The sequence below is a fragment of the Mirounga angustirostris genome, unplaced genomic scaffold (genome assembly GCF_029215605.1).
Source record: "Mirounga angustirostris isolate CCGP_5_RB_7025 unplaced genomic scaffold, mMirAng1.0.hap1 SCAF_2, whole genome shotgun sequence".
NCBI classification, from domain to species: domain Eukaryota; kingdom Metazoa; phylum Chordata; class Mammalia; order Carnivora; family Phocidae; genus Mirounga; species Mirounga angustirostris.
The window spans coordinates 42,242,001-42,268,115 of NW_026991710.1; the positions used below are offsets into that span (position 1 = coordinate 42,242,001).

General features: G+C 42.1%; 1 protein-coding gene across 2 annotated transcripts in view; it reads right to left on the reverse strand.

Moving 5' to 3' along the window:
- Positions 1-26,115, reverse strand: part of LNX1 (ligand of numb-protein X 1) — a 181,867-nt gene that overhangs the window by 33,462 nt on the left and 122,290 nt on the right. For both annotated transcript variants that reach the window (XM_045881139.3, XM_045881140.3), the window contains 2 exons: positions 1,488-1,729; positions 827-979 (listed from right to left, as the gene is read on the reverse strand). In XM_045881139.3, the coding sequence (XP_045737095.2) occupies positions 827-979; positions 1,488-1,729 (395 nt within the window). The remainder of the gene's footprint in view (positions 1-826; positions 980-1,487; positions 1,730-26,115) is intronic.

Genomic DNA, 26,115 nt, shown 5'->3' on the forward strand with positions numbered 1-26,115 from the left:
GGCTCTGGAGCCAGAGAACCTGAGCTAAGGTCCTAGGTCTGTCATTTTCTAGCTGGGTGACTTTGGGTGATTTACTCTCTGGGTGTCTGTTTCTTCATCTATAAAATGAGAATCATCATCATCCCTATCCCTTAGAATTGTGACATCTAAGTGACTTAGGACAAACACTACCTGGAACACAAGAAAGCTCCACTTTTTTTTAAAGAGCTATTGTTACTGCTCTGAAGGTCTAACATAAGATAAAAAGAAAGTATTTCCTCAGCTGCATTTATAAACACATAGGATCTAAGATCCAACAGAGCCTGGATTCTAGAGCCACATTACCTGAATTCAAAGTTAAGCAAGGTAATTTGGGGCAAGCTAAGTAATCTCCCTGTGTCTCGATTTTCTTATCTGTAAAAGAGGGATAAGAATAGTAGCCATTTCATAGGTTTGTTGCGAGCATTAAATAAGTTAATGCATGAAAAACACACTCAGAACCACACATTATACCTAGTCATAAGAAGAAAAAAATACTTACCTAGCATTTACTGCATGCCAGCCATGTTCTAAATGCTTTTCACTTAATTATTATTATTTCTTATATGTGTTAAGCTAGCACCTGAATAGCTCCAAAACCTATTTGCTCACCCTCTGTGAAAAGAGAACAATCATTTCTGCCTTTAGTTACTTATGTAAGAAGTAGGCTGATCAAGGTAAAAAATATTTAATGCCCTTGTGAAGAGAGGTGTCCTAGAAAGTGGGTGGTGGTCCGGTTCTCATCACCCCTGAGGTCATTCTGGAAGCCCAGCCCATGTCCGTCCAGACTCACAGGGAAGTCACTTACCTTCAGGGGCAGTGGTGTCTTCAGAATTTTCTCTGCCCTGGTCAGCTTGGTTGGCAACTGTACTCCCACTCTTTGTCCTTCGAAGAACACTCAAAGCTCGGTTTATTTTTTTAAAAGATCTGCTTCTGATAGTGGATCGCTCAAAGGGCCGTGCTGAGGACAAGAGAGAAGGAAGAAACAGTAGCTACACAGTCACAGAAATCCTCTTTTATGTGCATGTCTGGTCAGATATATACAATAACACAAGACGAGTGATTGCTTCTAGGTGGTAGAATGATGCGATTTGCTTCTCTGTTCTGTCTCCGTTTTCTACAGTGAAATATGTAAGGTTTAAAAACCTGCGTTTCTTTTTTGCTGGGCTGGACTGAAGGTAGCAGCACTTTCCTTGAGCGGCATGGATGGGAAGGTGCCAACACTATGGGGTGGTGAATCATCAGGCCCAACTCTACCCCTTCCACTAAGTTCGATTACATATTTTTAATGATCTGAGGTACTTATGGTTTCATTTCACTTTGGAGAATTAGACATTGGATTGCTGCTGAAACTGCCAGAATGATTTCCCCTTAAAAAAAAATGTCTAGAACATTCTACAGTAAATATTCCACAGAGGGCAATCTCAAGGCAAGGAGCCCATTCCCAGACAACCACCCATTTGACTCACCCCTAGTTCGGTTGCTCCGGCCAGAGTCCAAAGGGCTGTCTGCTGGCTGACCATCCTCCGCTGTGGACACGTAGGCAGGGTTGTCTAGGCCAGGCTCATTTGTCACCAAGGAGACAGTGGCAGCTGCAGAGACGTCTGGGGAGAGTGCTGTTGCTGTGAGGCTCACGCAGCCGTCTGGGCAGCCATCTTGAGAGCGCCTCTTCTTGTCTTTGGTGAGGCCATAGTGGGAAGCACCCTTACAGCTGCAACAAACCAACAGGAGGTCAGAAAAGGCTTTCGCTTTGCTCACTGTTCAACCCGGCTTCTTCACGTACACATGCTTGCTGCACTTGGAACGGGAGTTGTTCACTCCTATGTCCCACCCCCACCTTATCACATGTAGGTACTCAATATACACTCACCAACTAGATGATTTAGTGACTTGAGGAAACAATTTTTAAAAGATGTTTTTGCATTCTCCTAAAGCGCTCTCAGTACACTGGCCTCTGGCATGCAAACGTATATAGTTGTCATGGTGTCTACAATACTAGAGCTTGAGGTGGGCACTCTTCAACTGTTTGGACTTAGTAATTCTCTCTTGTTGGTGTTTATTTTGACCACAAAAGCCCTTAGTCACACTCAGTCCTTTCTTTTGGGTTTGGTTCCCAAAGCACTGAACAGAAATACAAAGCTCCTCCCAGATTCCATATTTAACTGTCCGTGGAAACAGAATCGCCATCACCACAAAGCCACAGGGGTTTGCTTAGCATTGGTATTCTCTAGAGGCAAGCTTGCTGGCTTCCATGCTCTACCTCTGGGCTACTGGCCAGAACCAGGGGCCAGGGGCTCCTGCGCACCAAAGTCCCATTCATTGTCATGTCTTCTAACATTGGGAAAGTAAAACTACATTCGTGGTCTCTAAAAAGAAAACCATAATTGTCTATAACCATTCACTCCCCATGTTCAGGAGCAGGCCCAAGGGCCAGGAGGCCAAGGTATAAGCAGATCTAGGTCCATATTTTGCTGTGAATGTACATACATGTGTCACTGAGAAGGTCATTTCAGCTCTTAGGGTTTTGGTCAGAAGATGGGGAGGAGTTGACGATCTCATTGTACTGTGATGAGCAAGTAGCTGCAGATGGCCACACCAGCTCCCACAGTTGTTGTGAAGGCAGAAATCATGAGGGTGAGCCCCTTTAAGAAATGGCCATTTGCTTATAATAGATGTGCTAATTATTTTTATCAATTCATTATAGAAAATCTTATGTGGTTGAGCTATTTTAAATTACCCTCTGAGAGCCTATTTGGAGGGATGCTTCACATTCTTGAAAGTAAAAGGAATCCAACAGCAGTCTACAGTTGATATGCACACAATTTCATAGCCTGTAGAAACAGAGCTAGTAGATAGAATGGCTTACTGTCTGGTTCTGAATCCTTGCTCTGAAATTTACCTGTGTCTGGGGCAATTTTGTTAACCTGGTTAAACTTCCTAATCTACACATACATTTGGGGCTGCGGTGAGGTCGGGTCGATATTTTAGTACCCTGCCAGAGATATAGTAAGTTATCAGGAGATTGTAGCTACTTCTGTAATCAATCCATTCTGGGATGCTTGTTTGTTCATACTCTAACATCTCTGAGATTAGAATGCATGGGTGATGGAGTCATGCAGCTTCTACTGTGCCAAGCTGCAGTCGTGATGCAGATACCGTTATCTGAACAGGGCAGACACAGTCACAGGGTGGGGAGCATCTTCTAACTTCCGTTGAGTTGCGTCCATTCTTGGCACTTTGCCATCGAACTGAATTGGCATTCAGTGTCTTAGAAAAGATTACATTATGATTCAGCACTGAAATGAAAAGTTACTGCATATACAGAAAGTCTCAAAAACAGAGTAGTGGCGCCTAAGTTTGATGTTGATGAAGCAAATATTCATTGTTAGGAGAATAGCAATTCCATATTTTCTTGCAAAGAGACAAGCAAATGCTTTATTTGCTTAGAAAGAAAGATGTCCCCAAGGAGATAAAAAGTGGTGTTATATTTCGTTACTAAGACCATTCAATAGGATTGGACTATTTCATGCCAAACAATACAACTAGAGGGCAGGAGAGGTCACCAAATTTGTCTGAATGGATTTCAAAGTCCTAGGAGTCCAATGTGACCAATCCACACACTGCATGCAAATCTTTAAAGGTGTTTTGGAATAATGTAACCAGTGACAATATTTAAAACTGTTGGTACGTAAAATATGTTTCGTATGATCAATGGCATCTTAGATCTGATGAAATGTGGTTTTAATATTAGTAGAAACGGACTTTGATTATACAATCCCATACCCTTATCTTATAGAAGATGAAACAGGCCTCCAGTTTTTAATGCTAGTCTTTTTCTCACTGAAAAAGTTCAAGCTCCTTGCTTGAATTGGTAAGGTTTTATTGTTCTGATTAGCTACTTTGGCTTGAAATTGTTCTGCTTAAAAATAGCAAACTGGTTGATATGGGAAACTGAAAAATTGGAAGAACCGTGTGATGGAAAAAATAAAAGCCAGCTTGCATTTGAACAGTTCCAAAGTCATAAATACATGAGTGGAACACTTCTACCCAAGCCAGCAATATTTGGTTAGCAATGCATGGGAAGGAAGTTCCTAGACTATTTAGTTGGACTGGAAACAGTCTTTCTTTTCTTGGGGCAGCAATGCCCTTGACCATGTGCCCTGCCAGAACAGGAAATGAATTTCCCAGTTGGACAAATGGCTGGTAAGTCATGGCTTCCTGGGAGGACATAGCATATCCCAGTGGAACAAAGGGACATCTTATTTTGCTGCCATGACCCTGTGGAGGATTAAGGTATTTAAAATCTCTGAATCTGAAGACTATACCATTAAGAAAAAATGGCTGTTCCAAGTCCTTGGGGTTCCAGAGTCACGTTTTTTAGTCTAGGAAAGGAAAACCTTATAAAATGGGTAAGTAATCTTCCCGTAGCCTCAAATCATAGCTATCCTTACAACAGTTTGTGTGTGTGTGTGGGGGGGGGGTACAGAATCTAGAATTAAACTTTCAGACTCCTATGCCTTGAGTAAAAAATGTTCTGCTAGGGCGCCTGGGTGGCTCAGATGGTTAAGCGTCTGCCTTTGGCTCAGGTCATGATCCCAGCGTCCTGGGATCGAGTCCCGCATCGGGCTCCCTGCTCCTTGGGAGCCTGCTTCTCCCTCTGCCTCTCTCTCTGTCTCTCATGAATAAATAAATAAAAATCTTTAAAAAAAAAAAAAATGTTCTGCTAAAGCAACCCGTAACTGTGTGATGTTGCTTCCTCCAGTTTCTTGGCTTAGCTTGAATCCAAGGCACAGAATGATCTATGAAGGTTGCAGTTTGTACTTACTAATTATCTCTTTTGTGGTGATTAATACTGAGGCCTCTTGATTTATAAGCACAAAAGAGGGGAGGAGTGAGGAAGAGCTGATTAACACTGGCCAGTACAAGAACATACAGTGAACCCTGGGTTGTGTTCAAAGGAAGCAGGATTTATTCTCCCTTTTAGTTATCCTGAGCACTAAGTACTCTCAGGTGGTGATGGGTGATGGCCATGAACTTGAAGGATGAACACAAGGAACATAAAAAACCCATTTTTCAACCAAACTATGTACTTTGGATATGCCATCTGTTCAACAAAGCAACTCTGGAAATCAATTATTATTATTATTTTTGGTAATAAAGTACTGGGATCCTGAGCTCCTATATCAAAGTTAGCAGAGGCAAATCAGTCTTAATATAAGAAGTGGACAATGGATGTGCCATGGAATTTTTGCCTTTTTTTTTTCTGCAAGGGGATGGGGAGCAAGAAGAGAAAATGAACTCTTTTCTTGCAAAAATTCCTGAGTCCATGAGTTTGCTACTGACAGGAGTTGACCTGAAGCTGGATAGACCCTAACATAATTCACAGAGGCTCTGACGGGGTGTCCTGCTGAATTCAGCCAACCAGGAAGCACGAGCTGCTTTGCAGTGGATGGTTCCCTTCTGACAGTGAACTTAACCACTTAGGATAGAAGAATATACATTGCCTGTAAGTAAGAGCCTCAATACCTCATCATAATAGTCTGGCTAACTATGCAACCTCCCTTTGATCTAACTTCCCTCACATTCTTTCCCTCTTGTCACTTCTGAACTAGGTAAACATCAAGTCTGTTCTTCATATTGAGTTCATTAATTGCCCAGTCTGATCCTACTTTAAGCCAAGTCTTTTTTTTTTTTAAAGCTTTTATTTATTTATTTGACAGAGAGAGGCACAGCGAGAGAGGGAACACAAGCAGGGGGAGTGGGAGAGGGAGAAGCAGGCTTCCCGCGAGCAGGGAGCCTGATGTGGGGCTCGATCCCAGGACCCTGGGATCATGACCTGATCGGAAGGCAGACGCTTAACAACTGAGCCACCCAGGCGCCCGTAAGCCAAGTCTTATAAACTCATATGCTAGTGAAGTGAGGAAACAAGGATGGTGAGGCCAGGTGACCATGGTGAGGTATGCTGCTCCATTTCAAGGGTCCAGCAGTTGTTACAGGCCTTTGCTGGTCCTTGTCTCTGGAAGACCAACCTAAGAGCAATTAGTAAGAAAAAGAAATAAAATGCATCCAAACAGGACAGGAAGATATATACTGTCACTATTTGCAAATGACGTGATATTATAGAAAACCCTAAAGACTCCACCAAAAGACTATTAGAACTAATCAATGAATTTGGAAAAGTTGCAGGATATAAAATCAATATACAAAAATCTGTTGTGTTTCTATATACTAACAATTTCTGATAATTCATTAAGAAAACAATTCCACTTATAACAGCATCAAAAGAAATAAAATACCTTGCAATAAATTTGGCCAAAGAGGTGAAAGATCTGTACACTGAAAACTGTAAGACATTGATGAAAGAAATTGGAGATGATACAAATAAATGGAAAGATATTCTGTGCTCATGGCTTAGAAGAATTAATATTGTTAAAGTGTCCACACCACCTACAGGAATCTAGATTCAGTGCAGTCCCTATCAAACTTTCAATGCCACTTTTCACAAAAATAGAATAATCTAAAATTTGTGTGGAACCACAAAAGACTTCCAATAGCCAAAGTAATCTTGAGAAAGAACAAAGCTGTAGGCATTGCCTGATTTCAAACTATTTTACAAAGCCATAGTAATCAAAACATTATAGGCTTGGCATAAAAACAGATATATGGATCTAGGGACAGAATAGAGTCCAGAAACAAACCCACACATATATGGCCAATTAATTTATGACAAAAGCAGCAAGAATATACAATGAAAAAAAGGACAGTCTCTCTTCAATAAATGGTGCTGGGAAAACTGGACAGCCACATGCCAAAGAATGAAGCTGGAGCACTGTTTTACACCATATGCAAAAATTAGCTCAAAATGGATTAAAGACTTGAATGTAAGACCTGAAACCATACAACTCCTAGAAGAAAACATAAGGAGTAAGCTCCTTGACATCAGTCTTGGTGATGACTTTTTTGGACCTGACACCGAAAGCAAAGGCAACAAAAGCAAAAATCAACAAGTGGGACTATATCAAACTAACAAGCTTCTGCACAGCACAGGAAAACTATCACCAAAATGAAATGGCAAACCACAAAATGGAAGAAAATATTTGCAAATCATGATAAAGGGTTAATACCCAAAATACACAAAGAATTCATGCAATAGCAGAAAACAATCATATTAAAAATGGGCATATACAGATGACCAACAGGTACATGAAAATACGCTCAACATCACTAATCGTCAGGGAAATGCAAATGAAAACCACATTGAGATATCATTGATATATCACATGTTAGAATGGCTATTACTGAAGACCAAGAAAGAAGTATTGGTGAGGATATGGAGAAAAGGTAACCCTTGTGCGCTGCTCGTGGGAATGTAAATTGATGCAGGCACTCTGGAAAACAGTATGGAGTTTCCTCAAAAAAACTAAAAATAGAAATACCATATGATCCAGCAGTTCACTTCTAGGTATTTATTTGAAGAAAACAAAAACACTAATTCAAAAAAACATCCACACCCCGTGTTCCCTGCAGCATTATTCACAAAAGCCAAGAAATGGAAACAATGTAAGTGTCCATCAATAAAGGAATGGATAAAGAAAATGTGGTGTATATATACAATAAAATATTATTGAACATAAAAAAGAATTAAATCTTGCCATTTGTGACAACATGGGTGGACTTTGAGGTCCATTATGCTAAGTGCCATAAGTCAGAGAAAGACAAATATTGTATGATCTCACTTATATGTGGAATCTAAAATAACAGTAGCAAAAACAAACAAAAAAACCCCTCAGGGTGATAGAAACACATTGGGGTTTGCCAAAGGGAATGTGGGGGTCAGTAAAATGGACAAAGGGGATCAAAAAGTTATAAACATCAGTTATAAGATAAAGAAGTCATAGGGATGTAATGCACAGCATGGTGACTATAGTTAATAATACTGTATTGCATAGTTCAAAGTTGGTAGAAGAGTAAATCTTAAAATTCCTCCCCGAAATAAAAATTTGTAACTATGCAATTGATGTTAACTAGACTTTCGGTGGGGATCATTTCACAATATCAAATCATTATGTTGTATGCCTGAAATTAATCACTAATATATGTCAGTTATACCTCAAGAAAAAAAAAAAACAGCCTAGTGTTGCTGGAATGAAAACTTTATAAGCTGAAATCCAGTTTCTAATGTGCAGTCTCTTGATTTTTAAAAGTTAACAAATTCAACATTTTAAAGCCCATGGCATGGGTCAAACAAAACACATCTGTAGGCCAGATCTATCTCAAGGGATGACAATTTCTACCTCTGGGAATTAAAACAAACAAACAAACAAACCCTGCCAATGTGAGTAGGTCTGACACATTTCTCTCTTTTCGGTCCTCTTTGAAGCAATGCTACCCTCCTTTTACTCTTTCCCCAATCTCCCTCTGTCCCCACTTGAGTGAGGGTGTGTGTGTGCATGCATAGGGAAGATGTTTCCAAAAGGGGTTTCCCTTCCATGATTTGCCCCAGCCCTATTTCTTTTATAAGTACAAAAATAATTTAATAAAATTCAATATTCATTATATGCATATACCTCTCAGCAAAGTAGGAATAAAAAGGAAATTCTTCAACTTGAGAATATCTATAAAACATCCCAGCTAACATCATGTTTAATGTTGAAAGATGAATGCTTTTTCACTGAAATCAGGAACAAGACAAAGATATCCTTCCTCACTATTCCTTTTCAGTATTGCACTAGAGGTTCTTACCAGTGCAATATGGCAAGAAAAAGCAGTAAACAGCATACTGATTGGAAAGGGAGAAATAAAACTGCTTCTATTCACAGAAGACATGACTGTCCATGACATACTTTAGACATGCAATTGATTTTTTTAAGTTAACCTTGTGTCCTGCAACCTTGTTGAATGTACTTATCAGTCCTACTTGCATTTTAATATTTTACTTGGGATTTTCTATCCAGCCCTATTTCTGATCAAAGAAGTCAGAGAAGGAGACTAAGTTCTCAACTGTCTGTCTTTCACTGCTAAGAGAGCTAATTACTTGCCCTAAGCTATTACATAATGAGAAAGGGAGCCATTCAACCCTAATGGGTGTATTTGCTCTTTCAGGCAAAGAGAATCAAGATCAGGGGGCTCTGGAGGGAAGCAAGCTCCTCTGCCAATGGCTGGGTCTTAGGCTTCAGCTGCTCCACTGAACAGGAGGAATGACTCAAACTTTGCTCAGGGTCCTTGGGGCCAGGCTAGGAGCCTGCTGCAAGAGACATGGTCACCATGAAATAGCAATAGGCTCTTGTTTGTGTCCTTGGATGAGGCAGCAGGGGGATAGGCCATTGAGATTCTCGGGAACCCATAGTGCTCCAGCTCCGAGAAAGCTTTATCAAGGTGCTGGTGACCCTGCAGACTGACAGTGGGCATCAGACATGTGTGCTCCATTTCCTGTGCCAGCACCTTGGCCCTCCTGACCCTGTATCTCCCTTGCTTTACAACACAACCAAGCCCATCTCCCTGCACCTGGTCTTTCTCCCCATCCAATCTATCCTAACTTCGCCATATTACTCAAAAAATTTCCTGTAGAAATATTTCCCACTGCTTACCAGATAGTCCCAATTCCTCATCCTGACATTCTAGACTTTGCCTGATCTGTAAGGATCGTGGGCTCCCTACAGGGTCTGGCAAGCCAGAAGGGGGTCGGGAGAAGACAGCTATTACCTATTGATCTACTATGTACTGTGTTATGCTCTACATGGGTGGTATTCTTTACCCCTCACGACTGTCCTGTAATAGTCACGACGCCACCTCCACTTTACAGATGAGGATACAGAAGCCAGCAGGCAGGAAAGCCTTGTCTAGGTTCACAGAGCGGAGCTGGGATTGGAATCCAGGCTGTGGGGTTCCATGCTTTCTCCCCTCCCGTGGCCTGGCCTCCAGCCCAGAACTTTCCCTGCACTCCAGGCTCATATATCAACCTGCTTCCATCACGTCTTCATTTCCACATCTCATAGGCACCTTGAACTTTATTTGATCTGGGTTCCAAAACCAGTACACACATAGAACTAAGTAACAGTTACCATACATCTTCTTTTGATGGATTATGCTGGTAGAGCAGGGCAAGTGATTTTAAAATACGGTTTTTCATTCAATATACACTTACAGAGTGCTTCCTGAGAAAGTGAAGTGGAAACAGCACAAGCTTTCGAATTCAAAACATCTGGATGGGAATCCTAAGTCTGCCACCTTCCTGGTCTGTGACTTTGAACAAATTCCTTAATCACTGAGCCTCATTTCCTGGATATAAAATGGGCACAATAATGTTTACTGTAAGATTTAAAGATTCACACAAGGTGCCCATCAGTACTGGAATGTAGGAGCGATGAGCAGTAATTAGCATAGTTACTGCATATCAGGCATGATGATAGACAATATGGATGCAAAGCAAAACAAAACCCTCTACGCAGTGTATGCTCTCAAGGAGACGGACGTGAAAACAGAAAAATCACCAGGCCCCATTATCTGAGGGAGATAGAGGTACAACAAGTGTCGAAAGACAAGAGGAAGGGGCCACTCGCTCTGCTTGGAGGTAGCGAGGGAAGGCTTCCCAGAGGACGTGAAGCTAGAACTGAATCTAGAAAAATGAAGGACGTTGGTCTGGCAGTCTAGATATGAAGGCTACTTTTTTTTTTTTTTTTTTTTTAAAGATTTTGTTTATTTATTTGACAGAGAGAGAGATAGCGAGAGCAGGAACACAAGCAGAGGGAGTGGGAGAGGGAGAAGCAGGCTTCCCGCCGAGCAGGGAGCCCGATGTGGGGCTCGATCCCAGGACCCTGGGATCATGACCTGAGCCGAAGGCAGATGCTGAACGACTGAGCCACCAGGCACCCGATGAATGCTACTTTCAAAGGCCCCAAGGATGAAAGTACATGGCAGGTACCAGCATTACTGGGCTCAGTGCAGACTTTGTCCCAAGTGACACTGATGCAGGGAAAAACAGAGCTGAAGTGAGATCAAAGAGGAGGACAGATGCTGGGAGTGTGCAGGAGACAAAACCCAAGACACCAAACTACCAGTCCCTAATCCACTTCTGAGGTTCAGCAGGATTAAGCCATGCCCGTGGGGGCAGGAGATAATTGGGCTTTGAGAAATCTAATGCCAACATTTGAGTGGGTAAGAGGGAGCTGGAGGGATGAAGTTGACAGTGGGCGGCTCAAAGTCACCTCCTCAGACATTGACTGTCCATCTAAAATGAACCACCTCTCTCACCAGCACCTGATTTTACTTCCTGGCACTTAACATCTTTGGAAATTATTTTGTATGTCTACTTGCTTCCCTTGTAAATACATGTCTCCCCCAAAAAGAACATAGCTTCTGTGAGATTGAAAGTCCAGCTTGTCTTGCTCACCATGAGATTCTCAACACTGTGCTGACAGCGCTCATGGACGTGGGTATGTCAGCAGCCTGAGAGATTTGGGAAACAGCTGTTTTTTTTGTTTTGTTTTGTTTTGTTTTTAAAGATTTATTTGAAACAGAGAGAATGAGAGAGAGAGCACATGAGAGGGGGGAGGGTCAGAGGGAGAAGCAGGTTTCCCGCCGAGCAGAGAGCCTGATGTGGGGCTCAATCCCAGGACTCTGGGATCATGACCTGAGCCAAAGGCAGACGCTTAACCAACTGAGCCACCCAGGCGCCCGGGAAACAGCTGTTTTTATTCTTCCTTTTATTAGATGCTCTCTGTTTATACTTTTAATTGTGCTGGCCCAGATAGCTTTTTTTCCTTTGATGGATTTTATTGAGGTATAGTTGACCTATGACATTATTAATTTCAGGTATACAGCATGACTTGATATTTGTATATATTACAAAATGATCACAATAAGTCTACCTAATATCCGTCACCTACACAGTTACATTTTCCTTGTAATGAGAACTTTTAAGACCTACTTTTAGCAACTTTCAAATATGCAATACAGTATTATTAACTACAGTCACCATGCTGTAACCTCCATGGCTTATTTTATAACTGGACATTTGTACTTTTTTACACCCTTCACCCATTTCACACACTCACCCACCCCATCCACCACCAATCTGTTCTCTATATATAGGAACTCATTTTTTTTAATACTCCACATTTAAGTGAGATCATACAGGATTTGTCTTTGACTTATTTCACTTAACATAATGCCCTGTGCTAGGTTTTCCCTTGCTCCTTTTATTAGATACTGTTTATACTTTTAATTGTGCTGGCCCAGATGTGTTTTATTTGTTGCAGGCTGCCTAGATACTTTTTTTTTGAAGAAGGCAGGCTATATATTTTAAATACAAGATGACTAGTATTTCATGATCCTTTTAATGCACAGCACTAGAAATTCTTGTGTTTAAGATAAAAATAAATGCATCAATCATCATCTTCCAAAACAGTCCCATTTGAGCTCCCTGAGCCCACCCTCCAGCAGGACCCACCCTTGTGAATTAATCCTGATCATGTTACTTGGATAAGACTCAAGTAACAGTAACACCACTCCTATTAATGTTTCCTCTGGTTCTCAGGCAGCCTGGTCCTGAGCACACAGCCTCCTTAGGGACCTTCCTGAGTTCAGATTGGATAGTTTCTAGAATTCATTCACTATACCTGCAGCTTCTTCAGTAATCTCTTTGGTCGAAGAATGTTAGGTAAAGTCATTCCTCCTTGTCTGGATTACTTTTTCTCCTCCTCTAAGTTAAAACCCATGTTCCCTGGGATCGAATTACATGGCCACTCACGAAGCTACTAGAAACCATACATGAAAAAAGTCATTAGCACTTTTGTGTAGTCACAAGTGAAGTAAACATCAGTTAATAAGTAAGAGAGGTCATCAGTTGGTCAAGCCCACCCTCTGGGAATTCCTTTAGACCCGGAGTATGAACTTGAGCCTGAAAGGCTCTCCCCCTGGGGAGTTGATGGACTTCTTACATCACCACCGACCACATACTCCTTCCTCTCATCAGTCCGTTTCTTCTGCCTCCAAACCACTAGGGAAAATGTCCCCAGCAATTCCAACCACTCCTGCCTCACTTGTTAATGAATACCAGAAAGGGAAAATTAAAAACACACAGGAAAGCAATGGGGGAATGCAGGCCAAGCTTTGGGTAGCTAGAACACCAGCCTCTTGACTCAGGCACTGTGAAGTGGCAAGAGGGGCAGGGTGCTCTTAAGGTAGAATTGGCTCAGGAAACAAAGAGGTCTGATGGACAACCTAAGCAAGCACTCTTGACTCGGTTTACCCAAGATGCTGATCTGTTCCTCCAGTGATCTATGGGACAGATCACCCGCTGCCATGGACACATTAGAAACAGTTGGCCAGTCTCTGTGGAGTGTATTTTGCGGGAGGCAGGGAAGAACAAGTAGATATTCTTTAACCTAATGTGAATGGCTCTCCTTTTCTGTTTTTTTCTATTGGTTTATAGAGTTAGGTCTGTAAAATAATCTGTGGCTACATTTTTTCATCCTTCAAATCTCAACTCATGAGTTAATAATGTATAATTACAGCCAGCACGGACAGTAGACTTACCATGGACCGGGTACTGTTGCACATGCTTTACACAGATTAACCGGTTCAAGCCCTCACGTCTGCTCAATGAGAAAGATCCCTATCACCATTTGCTAATGAGAAATTAAGGCCCAAAGAGATTAAGTAACTTTCCTAAGGTCACACAGCTGATAAGTAGAGGCACTGAGATTTGAACCCAAGGCTTTTAACTGAGGCATGCACCTTAGGACCATAAGATACCATGCACCCTGGTCACTGAGGATTCGGAGCTGACTGCTTTGTAGGAGGCAGGGAAAAAGCAGAGAACCTTAGAAGCAGGTTATTTATAACCTTATATTCTTTTTTTTTTTTTAAATATGTATTTATTTTAGAAAGAGAGGAGAGGGAGAGAGTGGGGTGGGGAAGGGAAGGACAGAGGCGGAGGGAGAGAGAGAATTTCAAGCAGACTCCCCGCTGAGCGTGGAGCCCAGCTCAGGGCTCGATGCTATGACCCTGAGATCATGACCTGAGCTGAAATCAAGAGCTGGATGCTTAACCGACTGAGCCACAGGAACCCCATATAACCTTATATTCTCTCCTACAGATATGGTCCACTGTCACCTGAGTGGTGCTATGAAGAATGCAACAGCAGGAGCCACCAAGTGGGGCCCGTTGGCATGTCTAGGCTTGCGGTTGATAGGCATGAGCAGTGAGCTCTGTGTTGTCTATGCCTTCTCTTCTGCCATGTCAACAGGGCCGTGTCTGTAGAGCATGTATAGTGGGTTGGTGGGTGGGGGAGGCAGGTACAGTGGTCTCCAAATGCCCTTGGACTTGCTGTCTCCCTGCCATTCTTCCTTTCCAAAAAACCCTAATTATCTCCAAGAATAGGTGTGACCCCAAGCATCCTAAGAGGCAGAGGCTTAAAATGATCCTTTCAGGGTGTGTGGGCATCTCTAGGTGATTTGTTCCTCTTCTAGAGGGCACCCCTTAGTCCAGGCATTCATATTCAAATATATAGCATAAATATACAGCATTTGGGTGGAAAACAGAATTTACAGTATCCTCCCCTTATCTGTCTCGCTTTCCATGGTTTGTTACTCGCTGTCAACGACAGTCAGGAAGCGGATGATCCTCCTTCTGACATATAGTTAGAAGGTCAGTGGTAGCCTCATGCTACACCATGCCTGCGTCACTCACCCCACTCATCACATAAATTTCATCGTCTCTGTCACAAGAACAAGGGTAAGTACCATACAATAAGATTTGGAGAGAGATCATTCATATAAACTATAGTATATCACTATAATTTTTCTATCATATTATTAGTTAATAGCTTACTGTGCCTAATTTATTTTTTATTTTTATTTTTTAAAGATTTTATTTATTTGAGAGAGAGAGAATGAGAGAGAGCACATGAGAGGGGGGAGGGTCAGAAGGAGAAGCAGACTCCCTGCCGAGCAGGGAGCCCGATGCGGGACTCGATCCAGGGACTCCAGGATCATGACCTGAGCCGAAGGCAGTCGCTTAACCAACTGAGCCACCCAGGCGCCCACTGTGCCTAATTTATAAATTAAACTTTATCATAGGCATGGATGTATAGGAGAACATAGTACATAGAGGGTTTGGTACTATCAGCAGTTTCAGGCATCTACTCCGAGTCTTGGGATGTATCCCCTGTGGATAAGGGGATTCGACTCTATCAGAGGGAGAAAAGAGGCAGACCCACCAGTCCCACACTGGCTAGGGATACATGGTCTCTCCTGTTAACAGCAAATCATAACCATAACCACCTGAGCTGTCCTTTGTTCGGTGCTTGGTCTTTACCACCAGGTACAGTTTTGTGGTGTACGGGACCAAATACTGCCCCAGCAGGTTCTAGTATTCCCATTTTACAAATGGGGCAAACGAGGCTGAGAGAAGTTAAGTAACTTATCCAAGATGACGCAGCAGTAAGCAAAGGAGCTGAGAGTCAAACATACTTCCTCAGTCTGGGATTTTGTTGTCAATTGAAACCATGTAACTGTCAAGTTATCTTATAATAAACGCACACACGTAGTCCTTAACATGGGTTAGGCAGGTCTAAGCACTTCACCCTCTTTCATTTAATCCTCCCACCAACATAATGAGGCAGATAATATTCCCGCTGTTGTGCAGATGGGGAAAGCTCATACAAAAGTTCACATGCTCAGGATTACACAGTTAACATCTAAGGGGACCAACCATCCCGGTTTGCCTAGGACTGACCGGAGTCCTGGAATGAAGGATTTCCAGTTTTGTTTTGTTTTGTTTTTTAAAGATTTGAGAGCAAGAGAATGAGAGAGGAAGAGAGCGAGGGGAGGAGCTGAGAGAGAGGGACAAACAGATTCCTTGCTGAATACAGAGCCCAACACAGGGCTCGATCCCATGACCCTGAGATCATGACCTGAGCCGAAATCAAGAGTCTGCCGCTTAACTGACTGAGCCACCCAGGTGCCCTGAGGGATTTCCAGTTTAAAAACCAGGTCAGCTCCACGTAAACCGGGATGTGCTGGTCACCCGATAAGCAGCAGAGATAGAATTTAAAGTCAGAGTTCTGACTCCAAATAATATGCCCTTCACCATGGTACTCCTACAAAGTCTTCTTCCTTTTCATAGATTTTTGCCCCGATGTAATAGAAACAGAAACAAGCTGGGTGGGGCTGTGGTGGTTTCAGGTGCCTCCCAGCATGTGCTCACACCACACCCTCCTAGAAGGGTGTCCCGAGGGCCACCTTCAAATTTGGCACAGAACCTTGCAGGTCCAAACCTCATGAAATTCCAGAGCTTCCAGTAACTAGAAGAATCGCCTCCACTGTTGAGTTAGGAAAAGCCTAAGAAAGGCAGGAGTGCCTGATAAATACCAGTGCTGCTCCCTGGGGTGACAGCTCAGGAGTCCAAAGCCGCAACCAGATGTGAAGTTGACAGTGGTTAATGACGGATGGCGGAGGGCTCGGGCATGGTCCAGATGCCAGGTCCATTCTTCATGGAGACGTCAGAATAGTTTATCCATATTCTGAGGCTCCGACATCTTCGGGATCACAGAGTTGTTTTCCTGGACACTCTGGGGGAGGGAGTGCGGACAATTCTCATGCCACAGATGATTTGAGTTTTCCATCCACTGTCCATGGATTTGGGGGGGGGGGGTGGTGCTGGTGGCGGGGTTGGCGGGGAAGAGTTGGTGTTTTTGGTTAACATTTGGTCTCTGCAATTCTTGGTTCCATTCAGAATTGTCATCTTTACCTTTAAAACCCTTGGAAATAACCAACGTTTAGCTTCTCATTTTCGGGAAACCGGGCTATGGATCAACCGCACTTTCTATTTCAGGATTGACTAGGAAATGATTTTTAGGAGAACTGGAAAAGGGTGGATTTCATAGTGGTGAGGGTTTTTAAATACCAACTACTGCCCAGGGAGGTTTTCTGACTGGCTTTGAAAGCAACCTAGCTCTCCATCCGCTCAGGACGGTCTTTTTTGAGTGCCCGCACAACCCCAAGGGCTGTCTGGAGGTGACACCTTGGCATGGGGGTGGGGGTGGAGGACGGCGGGAAGGCATTTGAGCAGAAATCATTCCCAGATGACATTTTAAAGCATTTCCTTCATTCCTCAAAGTGCATTCCATTCCAGCTCTTAGGATAACTGTGAAACGCTGGACTTTCTCCCGGCTCTTTCTGAGCTGGGTGTCAGGAGCCCTCCTGACAGAATACTTGACACTCAGATGTTGAGGAAGTGTGTTCTTCCTCACTCTGTTTGAGAATGTTCCAGGCAAAGATATTTGACTCTTGTGCCAAATCTTTCTGCATGAAACAAACAAAAATCCTATTTTATCAGCCTATTTGCTTATTTTGCTAAAATTTGCTAAAATTTCACTATATTGAAAGGAAACCATCTCTCCCCTTCTGTGAATCCTATTTCCTTTCCCCCAAATTGTGTTATGCAAATGGAGGGAGGGGATGCTTCTATGCACAGGAAAAGTGAGGGACCCTGTTATTTACTTCTTGGATCCCTGGAAGCCTCTTTTTTCTCCATCTCTCTCACCAGGCCCACCTTCTGTCTATTGCTCTGCTCGATTCCTTTGGTTTGGCACAGTTGCTGCTCCAGACAAGGCTCTCTGCAGTTGAGCAGGTCTACAAACTGTCCCTCCTCACATCAAACCTGCCTTTATCCCAGGTTTTTGTCCAAACTGGCTTCTCACCTGGAGTGGCCACCATCCAAACAAATCCGACTCATTCACCCAAGTCCTGCCCCTAATCCCATTTTCTCCTTTGAAGTGTCAGAGGAATCTCTCTCTACTCTCATTCATTCATTCCACAAATATTCGAGTGATGGCTAAAGTCCACCAAATATAAGGCACAAGGCTAGGTGCTCTTAAGACTCTTCCCTCTTAGTTAGCAATCTAGCACAGAAGAAAGACAGGCAGACAAACAAGGACAGTATGAGCTGCACCTGTTTTACCCCAAGACCTTGGTGTTTACCACGTATGGACACGGAGTGCTGATGGACATTGGTGTGTGTCTTTGACTAGATCAAAACTCCCTGAGACCATGTCTTACATATAAGGGTAAGGACATGCTGTATTCATGAAATGTTTGTTTTATTAGAGTCCAAAAAAATGGTCTTTTTAAGTTTCAAAAATAACAGAGGTTCAGGGAAGAAATTTTTGAAAACACAGAAAAATGAAAATAACCTATAAAAATTCTATCCCCAAAGAAAAGCCATGCAAATCTATTTATTCTTCCAACTTTTCAATGCAGAGACATGTAGATACCTATATATTCAGTTTTTGTATTGCTTTTCCATAACTGGACCAAGTAAATACATATTTTTAAGGCTTTTGAGATATATTGTTACATAGCACTGCTATCAGTGTATCAACATGCTTGTTACACTATCCAGTGGTTCTCAACTTTGTTGAATAGAATGACCTGGGAAGATTTTTAAGATCCAGGCTATTAAGCACTCCAGACCAATTAAATCAGAATCTCTGGGGTTGGTCTACTAAACATTGGGGTTTTCATAAAGCTCCCCAAGGTAATCCCAAAGTGTGGCCATGGGTGAGAACTACCCTAATCCTTTCCATCTCACAGATTTTAATTGGACAAATTACACAATCTGCTTTGCACAATCTGCCCACTGACCAATCACTGCCATGTGAATTCTTGAAATCATTTCATTGTTGATGTCTGGGTGACCAGGTGTCTTTGCTCTCAGGGTAGCTGAGTCATCTTCCCCATCCTTCCTTAAATGCTGTGCAGAGAATGGTCTGGGATAAAGTCTGGGGGTAGTGGAAACTAGTTATGCCAATCCCCCAGGGAAATAGGTAAAATAAGGTTTCTTTCTCTGCTGAAATCATTTGGACTTGGATAAGGGGAGAAATTAAGACTCATTGCCATCTCCTCCACTGGACAGGATCCCTTATCCTGATCTTCCACAGTGTGTGTGGGAGGCTATAATGTGTTGCACGAATCCTTTTCATCTAAAATGCTAGCAATTGAATTCTTAGTTTTGTTTACTGGCATGCTATAATGAAGATATAACCAGGCAAACAACCCATCAAAGGATAGCCAACACAATCACAAAATAGTCCCCAAACTCATATATAGCTCAAGGGGTAAGCTGAAATACCACCTCAATAAACACAGTGATGGATTCCTATGGATAACAATAAGCCACATCAATGGTTTTTTTCCTATTACCTTAAGAGGTTAAAACCTTTAAATAGAACCTATTGGATTCTCTTTTAGCTCTAACTATATGCCTAAAATGATAAATCCCTACTGGGAGCCATGCTGAGTGTTTGGTGTCTAGGAGGCTCTTAATGAACACTTGAATGATGATGCAGGAATATTTCAATAATTAAATTCTTAATTCCAACTACCTATGTAAAAATGTCACACTGTTCCCTGGGTTTTATAGTCTTTCTGATTTTGGTGATTCATTGAAGAATGAAGTTTGAAAGTTATATACTGTTAATGATTTCTCTGACCAGGTCCTGCCTGAAATACCATGATTGTTTATGACAAGTATCTTTAATAAAGCAGGATGGATGCATTTTGGCTTGACACTTATAAAAATTGAGAGAATTTTAATACCCCCTTACTTTATCATCCATTTTCACACCTGCTTCTCCAACACACACACACACACACACACACACTCTCTCTCTCTCTCTCTCACACACACACACACACACACACATACACTCACACATACAAACTGAATGCTAAAATTATAAGATCCTTGAGGTAGGTTAATGTCTTAAGTTACTACTTGCTCATCATGTGCTCTTAATGATTTTCGACTGAATTTAGGGTTTGCCTACATGTTAAAAGCTCTGTCTTTACTACTGACCCTTCAAAACTTCAGTGTTTAGTTTTGACTCCTACTACCCTGGCTGAATCCTGAATCTGGCCCTGGCTCCTACTTTCTATCACTTGGTGGGCTCTAAGGTTGCCTTTTGGGTTTCAACCCATTTGATTCTTACTCATTTTACTTCTCTAGAAATTCAACAGTCCCTAGGGAAGAGAAAGCAAGGAAAGGGAATAGAAAAAAAATAAGTGAAACTTAAACTTTGGCCACTTGCCAGCCATCCAATTTATCACTTAACCTGTTCATGACTAAAATCTATCACCAGAGAACCACACTGAAATCACCAGGGTCAAACATTTTAATCTGTCCAATTATTCCTGAGGGAATAAACACAGTCTCCAGATTTGTTAGAGCAATGTGGACTTCAAGTTGTTCAAATCAAGCTTTTACCCTACCAAAAATAGAAATAAAAGACTGGGAAGTGAAGCTGCAGAGTATTATCACAAACTGCAAGGACCCACATCTTTATAGGATGGAATTTGGGGCTAACATCCTTTTGATCTGAACTGTTCTAGAATTTTACATTTGTATTAAGATGCTAAGAATTTCATTTATGAGTAGTTTATCATAATATAAGTACAGATAAATAATCAAGTAGCCCTCCATCTAGATTGAACAACAGGACCCTCTGGAAAGCTTCCGAGGAAATACCCACATGGGCATGGGTTTATGTTCCTGGCAAAGAAAAAGTACTGTTACAGAGAAAGACCACTATATTTTGAACTTTGAAAATTATCTCAAGTTGTGTACAGTGAGTTTTCAAATATAAATATACACCTCTCATAAAATCTGCCAGTGGCCTACTAGAAGGAGACTATCAATTTTATGCTTTATAGGTGAACTTGGCAGTTTGGTTTTGGCCTCTTCAAGTGAAGATAGATTCAAATACATTGTAGAAATCACTGTGGATTCAGGTATTAGCTTCAGACTCTTGAAACAACTAGTAGCTCTCTTTACTCTGCCAACTGTCCCAAAATACCCTATGAGGGCTCCATTCACAGTTTTCCCCATTCTCCCATTTGCCTGTCAATGATAGAGGATTTGGTTAATTATAGTAGAGGATTTTGAAAAGTAGGATACTGAGAACTGATTTTCAGAGGACAACTTTTTCTATTAACTTAATTGTAATTTGGCTGGCCAACCTATTCTTAAATTGGCCATCAATTGGATTATATAAAACTGACGTTTTTGGCTAAGGGTCTTTGTTCCACTGAAAAATCAGAAGATTTGGCTGATGTCTACTCTCTTAATGTTAATAGTATTGATTTGTTTTGAGAAGACATGCTTTGATAAGAAACAGTCTTATGGTTTAAACTAAAGTGTGTTTTCCCCCCCGTTTTGAAGTTCTAGTCAACAACGCTTTTCTTGGACCTTGTTAGCACTGAAGTCATTATCTTGTTGAAATTGTGATTTGAAGAACTAGTTATGAACAGTAGGTTTCCTATCCCATGGAAAACCAAAGAGCCAGGTTTGGAGGTGGCAGAAGAAGTGGCACTCGAGGTGGGCGCCTGGGTGGCTCCGTCGTTAAGCGTCTGCCTTCGGCTCAGGTCATGGTCCCAGAGTCCTGGGATCGAGTCCCACATCAGGCTCCCTGCTCAGTGGGAAGGCTGCTTCTCCCTCTCCCACTCCCTCTGCTTGTGTTCCCTCTCTGTGTCTCTCTCTGTCAAATAAATAAATAAAATCTTAAAAAAAAAAAAAAGAAGTGGCACTCTAGGAAATGGACACTTATTGAGTCCTGTACTATCCTTCCAGACATGGTCTCTCCCACATCTAACACCACCAACTCTGGGGATGAACGTGTTGGTGTTCTCTATTGTACAGATAAGGAAACAGATCTAGAGATGCTAAATCACTCACCCAAGGTCACATAACAAGACCACCAAGATGCTTTTCCTTGAAGTCATTCATTCTATCACAATTAGTAAATGGCAGATCAAAACATGAAAAATGTGTTTGACTTCAAGCCCAGGTCTTTCTAGCAGGAAATGTTACTTCTAGAACCAATCCAATTCCTGGAAAGCTAATTGCATTTCTGAGGAGATTATAAGGTTTAGGGGAAATAAACATAGTTGGACAGTTTGGCTCCTGCACAAAGGGGGCCAACTGAAGGCTTCAGGGGGCTGACATTCAGCTAGTTCTCTGCTGTCCCAGCCACGTGCCAGCAGAGGATGCATCTACCAATAGGAAGGGGCCCTTTCTTGGGGGTGGAGGGCAGGGGAGAAAGAAAGAAAAGAAAAAAAAAAAAAAGAACTCTGTCCACTTGCCAAGGGGGTGCTTTCTTCTAATTTACACATGATCTGAAGGTCTCATGAGGAGGCACTCAGAGTATACAGGTGGGAATTTGTGCTGGATTTGGGAGCTTCCAGAAAGCACTCATCTGTTGCACAAATAGTAATCTACATTTTATAGCTGTTTGCAGCCACAGGGCCTTCACATGCCTCACATGCCCTCTTCTTTCACTATCATTTAGAACTCCCAAAGCCACTCAGTGTGGGCTATAGTCCCTTCTGTTACACATTTAAGAAAACGAATTAAAAGCTCTGCCTCCTGCCCAAAACCATACAGCTGGTAAACCAAGAAGATACAAACCAAATTTTTGAACCTCCTGTTTTTGCCATTCCATGCTTTTAGCCCAAACTAGCTTATCCAGCCAGCCACAAAGATGTTGGTTTCCTGCAGTTTCAGCTCTAATCTGACCTCAGAAAAATCACAGAAATATTTGTGACCATCAAAGTTCAGTGGCCATCACCACCATGGGGAAGAAATGATCAGTTAGGCTAGCAAATAGAGATAGCTCAAGTGTTCAAAACTTCTTAATTGTAGACAGAATCAGGAAGGTTCTTGAAAAAAAACATGGTAGGCAATGCTATCATCCTGTGGTTGAGAGCTTGCCCCTCTCAGGGAAAGTAATCAGGATGCCAGGAAAGGGGTGTGCCTGGGGAAGACCATGAGAATTTGGGCTGATGGTTAAAATAATGAAGTTCTTTGTTAGTTCGTCACATTTTTAGGAAATACCACCTAATCAGGGTTAGCGTGACCCTGTCATTTAATAAATGGGTAAAGAGGTAATTTGCAAATTGAACATTGCAAATTGCCAGTATCTAATTATTTGTTTAATCTAAATAATTGCTTGGCATTGACATTTGATTTTTTAAAAAAATACAGACCATTTGTTTGGAAGTTGTCTCAAGGAAAAGCATTATAGTATGTTTGGGGACTTTTTAGGAAACAAAAAATTTAATAAAGATTCCAGGATAATTTAAGTCCTGTTGGACAAGAAACCTCTTCTAATCAATGGTAATATGAACAAACAAAAAACCTAATCACTGGACACATTCTTAAGTGTTCATCCCCATGTTTACATCAGAAATTCAGTTTGGGGAATTTATAAATGTTGATATAAAATGAGGAGTACTGGTTACTATGTAAACAACACACAACAGCTACTTGTGAACAATTTCCATTTTCCTGAACTCTTGTGCCGAACTACCAACCAATCAACCCACCAATCCCTGGCACTAAGTGGGGAAACCAAAAGCTGCAACCTCATACTAGAAGGACTACTTTTGGAATGATATTTAAAGCCTAATGAAAACTGCTGGCCAAGCGGCTGGTAAAGATACAGTACAAACTGACCCCCCAGGCTTTCACAATCACATCGATGAGAGGCTCTTCCCTCCAGCCACGCCAAACACTGTCCTGCTCTGGACAGGAATTACAACCATCCCAGTGCCTTTCTGTCTGCTCTAGTGTCTGCTTGAAATTCCCTTTCCCCTCTTTCTTTGCCCAACAAAACCCTACTCTGAGTTCAAGACCCAGCTTAAGGGTCATTTCTTAAAAGGCTTTTTTAAGCCCCAGGATAAAATTATTCTTTTCTTTTGAGCCTTTGCAACCCCTGGCACTTTCCAGTTGGAAATTCCTCAGTCTCCCCGGTTAAGTCATGAGCATTCTAATGGCAAAGAGTGCAGCTTAAAATCTTTACCTCCCCAGCCGCTGGCTCTGTAGAAGTCTCACAATATTTGTAGAATAAATTAAAATCCAGAGCAAATTCCCTTTTGTAAGGTAAAACTTATCATTCTAAAGTAATAGAAAATGAAACCTAGCTGGGGGCAGGATCCAGAATGCAGAGGAGGAAGATCCTGAGCTCACCTCCTCTGACAGACAAACCAGAACTACAACTAAATTTAGAACAACTATCTCTGAGAAGGACCTGAGGACTAACAGAAAAGATCTTACACAACTAAGGATGTAAAGAAAACACCACCCTGAGATTGGTAGGAGGGGGAGAGATACAGTTTGGTCAGGACCACACCCCAGACCTGGCGACCCACACATGGGGTGGGGGGGTGCTTTCCCTGAGGAATGAAGAGTCTGGGCCACACGTTGGGCTCCCCACCCTGGGAAGATGAGCCCCCATAATGCCTGGCTTTGGAAACCAGTGGCGCTTAGGTCTGAGAGAGCCAGAAGGCAGTAGGAAAAGGAGACTGTGGTTTTAAAGGACATGTGCACAATCTCACTTGCTCCAGTCCCAGCACAGTGGCAGCCAACTGAAAAGTACCTGGGATACATGTGAAAGAAATCTATTAATTTTAGGGCATATTGGAAACATTCTCTGGGGAGTGAAGTGCTGCTGGGCACCACTTTTTAAATTTACTTTCCTTCTACCTAGCTGTCCTGGCACTGGCAGGGCCATTTCTGATGCCCTCTACTGTGTTAGTACCACTTGCCCTACCCTAGTGTTCTCCTGAGAACTCGCCCTGCCCAACTCACCTGCCCTAGCCAGAGCCCCTCCTGAGTGATCCTCACCCCACCATGTCTGGCATGTAGCCTCAGTCATCACTGGAACCCCCTCCAAGCAGCCCTTTCCGGTGGGGACAGCCCCCCTCCCCCCACTAGAGCACTTACAACAGTCACAGGCAGACCTCAGAGCCAGCTATATTAGAGGGCTGTCCTGCTCCCCAGCATGTCTGCAGCAATCACGGCTGGACATCTCAGCCAGATGGGCTGGGGGCCAGCCCAGCTCACTAATGCACCCATAACAGTTGTGGCCCGACCACAAGAGAAGAGAGCATGCAGCCTGTGCAGGGGATACCCTGGGAGCCCCTGGCTTGGGTGGCTAGGAGGTTTGCACTACTGGGCCCCATGGGACACTTTCTACAGAAAGCCACCTCCTTCAAGACTGGGAGATGTAACTGATCTACCTAATACATGGAAACACACACAGCTCAGTAAAGTGAGGAGACAGAAGCATATGTTTCAAATGAAAGAACAAAACAACACCTCAGAAAAGAACAAAACAACAGAGATAAGCAATCTACTAGATAAAGAGTTCAAAGTAATGGTCATAAAAATGTTCTCTGAACTCAGGAGAGTAGTAGATGAATACAGTCAGGACTTCAACGGAAAGATAGAAAATACTAAAAAAAAAAACCAATCAAAGCTGAAGAACGCAATCACTGAAATGAAAAATACACTAGAGAGAATCAACAGATTAGATGATGAAGAATGGATTGGTGGTCTGGAAGATAGTAGTAATCAATATATTTCACATAATCAAAACAGAAAAATAAAAAATTTAAAAAAATAGTCTAAAGGACCTCTGGGACAACATCAAACATACTAACATTTCTGAGATAACTGGGTCTCAGATGAGTGAGAGAAAGGGTCAGAAAAACCTATTTGAAGAAACAATGGTTGAAAACTTCCCTAACCTGGTGAAAGAAACAGACATCCATGTCTGGGAAGCACAGAGTCCAAAACTCACACTGAACATTATAATCTAAGGGTCACCAGTTAAAGATAAAGAAAATCTTAAAAGCAGCAACAGAAAAACCTGTTATATACAAGGGAACCCCCAAAAGACTGTTAGCTGACTTTTAGCAAAAACTTTACAGACCAGAAGAGTGTAGTACAATGTATTTAAAGTGCTAAAAGGAAAAAACTTACAATGAAGAATATTCTATCTAGCAGATTTATCACTCAAAACTGAAGGAGACAGGGAGTTACCCAGACAAGTAAAAGATAAAGGATTTCATCACTATACTGGCCTTAAGAAATGTTAAAGGGAGTTCTAAAAATGGAAAATAGGCCATAAGTAGAAATAAGAAAATTATGGGGAAAAAAATCACTGGTAAAGGTAAACATAGTAAAAGTAGATCAACCATTTACATAGCTAATAGGAAGTTTAAAGACAAAAGTGGTAAAATCGTCTAGACCTAC